Here is a 5758-nt window from a genome sequence, read left to right as displayed (position 1 = left end):
AGCGGGCGGCGTGCGCCTGCGCGGAGGGGAGTGCCGCGGGTGGCTCCAGGGCGCCCGGTCGCTGTCACAGGTCCCCTTCGCCGGGGACGGGGCGGAAAGAGGTTGTGAGCTCGGCCCGGTCGGGGAGTGGACAGCTCGTGCCACCAGCTTGGGAAGGACGCGCCACTTTTAGGATGGTAATTATGTGATGATGCTCTACGTGTCCTTGGGGTAAAGATCTTCCTGCCGTCCCTGCCATCGGAGGGTGGGAGGGAATTATGATGAGCTTCCCTGGGAGCACGGGGTTATGAAGGGAAAAGCGTCCACACTTGTAGAAAAGTTTTATAAGAGTTTATTGGAGACAGATTTTGAGAACACACCTGGAAGCAAAGTCTCAATGCACTGACAAAGTGCTCTGCAGAATGGCAGCTTTATAGATATCTTACACTTGAGACGCAAAAGAGGAGATGCAAGAAGGTGCGTGAAACCACTGGAGGTAAATTAAGGAGGCAGGAGAAAGCCAAGTGTGTGGGGGGGAAATCTCTAGGATTGTATAACAAGTAAAATGGAGGGATACATACCGTGTTTCCCCGAAAATAAGACCTAGCCAGACCATCATCTCTAATGTGTACTTGGGATCAAAAATTAGTATAAGACCCGGTCTTACACCCCACCCCACCCCACAAAACACACCACATAACACATAACATAACATATAATATAATATAAATATAATACCGGGTCTTATGTAATATAATATAATATAAGACCAGGTCTGTAGGGACAGAGCCAGGAGTGCAGTTTCCAGGCTCTCAGACTCACGTGGAAAGGTGCTCACTCGGGTAGTAAATGGCCATCAACTGTGATTGGATGGCCATCAGCTGTAACCGTTGAGCCATTGGCCACTAATATAACTGCGAGGCTACGGAGGAGAGTGGAGGAGAGTGAAGGAGAGTCAGTCGGTTGGTAGCAAAGTGGACAGCAGGTCCCAAGTCGTGTAAACCCAGCCTCCAGTGAGACCATAGTGGTATGACTCCCCTACCTATGGCTCTGTGGGTGTTTTTTTTTTTGGCCTCACCATGTCCTGCGTTCTTATGTGGGGAGCGGGAGCAGAGACCCCCGCAGGAGACCCCACATGACAAGGTCTTATATTAATTTTTGCTCCAAAGATGAATTAGAGCTGATTGTCTAGGTAGGTCTTATTTTGGGGGAAACACGGTATTTCTTTTACCTTAGTGGGTACAGGATAGTTAATAATGAACATTTACAGCACGTAGACATGGTATGCAGGACCCAAGTTAACAATGAATGAGGAGTGTGGGGACAGAACCCCAGAGAGCAGTTTCCAGGCTCTCGGCCTCACATAGGAAGGTGCTGCCTCAGGTAGTAGATGGTCATCAACTGTAACTAGTTGGCCATCAGCTGTTACCAGTTAGCCATTAGCCACCGACGTAACTGCCATGGCTAAGCTAGCAAGGGGTGGCGTGGCATGGTGTGGCGGAGTGTGGATTGCGGATTGCAGAGAGGCGGATTACAGTTAGCAAGTGAGGTGGGTTGGCAGAGACAAGTGGATGGTGGGTTGCAGGTCGTGTGGCTCCTACTTCCTGTGTCTCCAACTCAGCCGCCAGAAGACTATAGTTGTATGACTCCCCTATCTATGGCTCTGTTGGTTTTCCTTTTTGGCCTCACCATATCTTGCATTCTTATGTGGGGAGCGGGACTAGAGACCCAGCATGACGAGTTTCATTGTTTTGTGTTCTGGTCTTGTGGTCTGGTGCCTGTGGTTATGTCTCAGAGGGGTCTGGAAAAGAAAATTACTGTGACGTTTCAAAAGTATGTTATCCTACATGCATAAGAACAATGGACAGGGCTCAGTTAAGGTAACGATCGACCTTTGTGAAGGAAGGTGAGACGTGATTACCTACCATGACCTGTCCAGTTAGGAATTTATGATCAGATCATCCTGTGTGCTTACTTTTGGTCACTGAGCTTGCCAGGCCTGCCATGTTGCCCTCCTATAACTTGTAGGGCATAGACCCTTTTTCGTTCCCAGGGTTGGCCTTGGTGGTGACCAGCTTCATATGGAAGACCCCAAGACTTAGGGCACTAGTTGGCTGTGACTGACCTGGAGTAAGTTAATTTGGCCCCTCCAAGAGCACTTTCCCTGGTGATGTGTGCAAATGTGAACAAGACAGAGATGGTTTCTGCCTGAGTTGAGGGTAGAGTTTCCTGGAGTAATAATAATAAATGCACAATAAATAAACATGATAAAATAATAAACATACAATAAGTAAAACAACATTTTGACAAGTGATGTAAGAAAGCATGGTCTCAATGTGGAGACTGAAGATGTTAGCTGCTTTAGAGAGGCAGCTTGGAGGAGGTGACATATAAGCTGAAAAGAGTTGAAAGGAGATACATGTGGCTGAAAATTTCTGAACAAACTGAGAGATTAGAGAGGTAGGGAAGTAGGAAGGGGTGCAGATCATTCAGGACCCAAAAGGCCATGGCAGAGATTTGGGATTTTACTCTGACTGCAGTAAAGTTAGCACAGTGCCTGACACTTAAGTACTTAATAAATACTAACTATGATTAGTAGTCCCGCTTATGTTTAGGAACTTATTTCATTACTTACTCCTCTCACTCTGGTATCAGGAAGAGTCAAATTTTACTGAAATTTTGATGAAAATCTATTCAGTTGTGTTGCTGAATTACAACATCTGTTGAATTCAGTCTTTCAAAGTTTCTTATGGGAAAGTTAGGGTACTGTTTAGGGAAGAATGAGATAATGAAATTAGAATGGAGACATGTGTTTGGGTCCAGATGAAACTGATAATCTTGAACCTCCAAGTCACTCAGCCTTTTTTCCCAGTAGAAGTAGTTTGTCCTTCTGTATCTGAGGAAACTAGCCTTCTTGTTCTTGAATACTGTGTGATTTTCCCATCTGGGGTAGATGCCTTAAAGGGGCATGCTTGTGTTCAAGACCTATCCAAATCACCTAGTGTGGTTGCTAGATAAATAGCCAGGGTAAAATCTTAGTATGCTCCAGGGGGCAGGTAGACACTACAACTTTGGAGGAAATTGCTTACACATCAAAAGAATTGAAAGACTGCTAATATATAATCAGCAGAGACCTTGGAGGTCTCTTGGCCTCTTGGGAAGTTCTTTACAAACAGTTGATTGAAGAAGAAACAACTAAGGCTGGTTTACAAATAGATCTGCATGATATTCTGGTACCACCTGAAAGTGTATCGCTGTAGCGCTACAGTGCTACACGGGTAACTTTGGACAGGACAGTGGTGCAGGAAGGAAAACCTTGCCATTGGCTAGACTTCACGTGGTACTTTGGTTATTCACTTTGCCTGGAGCGAGAGCCAAATATGAAGTACACTATTCATGGGCAATATCAAATGGGCTAGATGTAAATGACTTGCAAGGTCAGTGACAAATACGTCTAGAGAAGAGATGTGTATGGATGTGTCAAACGGGGCACAGGATTTAGAAGATATTTTTGTCCTATGTGAATGTCTACCATTGGGTATCTACTGCAGAGGCGGCTCTTAAAAATGAGGTGGACAAAATGATGTGCTCTTTGGGTGTCCCCACCCTCACTAGTATTTCTTCAATAGGCTCATTAACAAAATAGGTGGCAGAGATGGAGACTATGTGGTCTCACTTTTATCAGTGATACTGCTTAATTTCTAATCTACCAGCAGCAGAGACTAACATTTAATTCCTGCTATGCCACCGTTCCCTGGGGAAACAACCCAACAGAAGGCTGGTTTTATTGGACCTCTACTAGTATTATGGAAAGTGCAGAGATTCATCCTCAGTGGCATACACAAGTATTTTGCATAAATATTTTCCTTCGTTATTCCTACTACTACTAACAACACTGTTCATGGTCTCACAAAATACCTTATGTAGTATTTTTACATAGTGTGGTTCCTGATCAATGTACTCATTTCACTGCAGATGAAATAAAGCAGTAGCATCATCCTTAGTGAATTAATTGATCTTATCACATTACCCATCACCCAGAAGAATGGAGGCTTACTGAAGGCTCAGTTATAGTGCTAAATGGAAGACGACACCCTAAAAGAATGGAGTTCTGTCTTCAAGCATATGGTGTATCTGTTGAATTAGAGACCATTAGATAGTGCTGTCTCGTCTTTATCCAGAAGATATAGCTTGGGAAGGGTAGAAGTGGTAGTGGCTCCTCTCACAATTATACCTAATACCCCATTTTGGCAACTTTGAGCTCTGGTTTTGAGGTCTCTGGTCACAAGAGGGCAATGTGTCCACCAGGGGACATAGCAAGGGTTCTGTTGAATTAGAAGATGAGACCATATTTTTGTTTTTGACGTCGTATTTTAGATCTTTTTGTTTTGTGTGTTCCCTAACTACTTATTGCAGTTATAGTTTATTTTGTTACTTTTAACCTTCATACTAGCTTTTTAAGTATCTGATTTAGTGTTTATGATATGTTTGCCTTTACCAGTGAGGTTTTTCCTTTCATATATTTTCTTATTTCTAGTTATGGCCCTTTCTGCTTACAGAGAGAGGATCCTTTAACATTTCTTATAAAGCCAATTTAGTGGTAATGAACTTCTTTAGTGTTTGCTTGTCTGGGGAACTCTTTAGCTCTCCTTCAGTTCTGAATGCTATCCTTAGGTAGAGTATTCTGAGTTTTAAGTTTCTTTCTTTCAGCACTTTAAATGTAATCTACCACTCCCTTTTGGCTTATAAAGTTTCTGTCTCAGAGAAATGAGCTGGTTGCCTTATGGGGTAGTTGCCCTTTTATGTGAGTAGTTGTTTTCCTCTTGCTGCCTTCAAGATTGTCTTTTAACTTTGGCCATTTTAATTGCAATATGTCTTGGTTTGGATCTCTTTGGATTCAGCTTGTTTGGAACTCTCTATGCTTTCTGGACCTAAATGTCTGTTTCCTTCCCCAGTTTAAGAAAGTTCTCAGCCATTATTTCTTCAGTTAAACTTTTGCCCCTGTCTTTCTTCTCTTTCTGGAATCCCTATAATGTGATTGTTAGTGTGCTAGATGCTGTCCTAGAGGTCCCTTAAATTATATATATAATTAGTATTATTCTTTTACCTTCTTGCTGTTCTGAGAGATTTCCACTAATCCATTCTTCTATATTATCTATCTGCTGGTGATTCCTTCTAGTGTATTTTTTCATTTTATTTGTTCTATTCTTCAGCTCAAATTGGTTCTTTATTACATTTTCTAACTCTTAGTTGAAATTGTTCTCTTCTACTCTCAAGTTTGGTGAGCATCCGTATGACTATTACTTTGAATTCTTTAGCAAGCAAATTACTTATTTCTGTTTTGTAAGGCCTTTTTTTCTGGATTTTTTTTCTTGTTTCTTCATTTGAAATATATGCCTCAGTGTTCTCATTTTGTTTGACCTTCTGTGTTGGTTTCTACAAATTAGATGAAATAATTCTCTCTCCCAGTCTTGAAAATGTGGACTCACGTAGAAGTGACCTCACTATGGATTGTGTATGGTTTTGGCAGACTGGTTGGAGCTGGGGTGTGCATGTACAGTGCCTGAAATGCCAGCCGGCAGGGCCCAGCAGGCTTGAGATGGGGCAGCCCAGTGTGTATGAGTGTGCAGTGGTGCCCTGTTGGTCCAGCTGTCCAGGACTGAAGTGGGCTCTGGGCCATGTGGCGCAGTGTGCGTGTGCACAGTGGTGCCCTGGCTGTCCAGGCTGGAGCTGGCTCTGGGCAGGGCAGCAGGGAATGTTCTGGGGCAGCCTTGCACAT

At 43.3% G+C, this 5758-nt stretch overlaps 1 protein-coding gene across 2 annotated transcripts in view; it reads left to right on the top strand.

Moving 5' to 3' along the window:
* Positions 1 to 20: 20 nt before the first annotated feature.
* Positions 21 to 5758, top strand: part of TMEM182 (transmembrane protein 182) — an 87060-nt gene continuing 81322 nt past the window's right edge. The window contains exon 1 of one of the 2 annotated variants that reach the window (XM_081069056.1): positions 21 to 176. Coding sequence is in view for 1 of the 2 variants with exons in the window: in XM_081069055.1 (XP_080925181.1) it covers positions 174 to 176 (3 nt within the window). In the remaining variant the exon portion in view is untranslated. The remainder of the gene's footprint in view (positions 177 to 5758) is intronic. The other variant, XM_081069055.1, reaches the window with a different exon arrangement.

Source organism: Rhinolophus hipposideros (genome assembly GCF_964194185.1).
Source record: "Rhinolophus hipposideros genome assembly, chromosome: 12".
In the NCBI taxonomy this organism is placed as follows: Eukaryota; Metazoa; Chordata; class Mammalia; order Chiroptera; family Rhinolophidae; genus Rhinolophus; species Rhinolophus hipposideros.
This window is presented reverse-complemented; position numbering and strand designations above follow the sequence as displayed.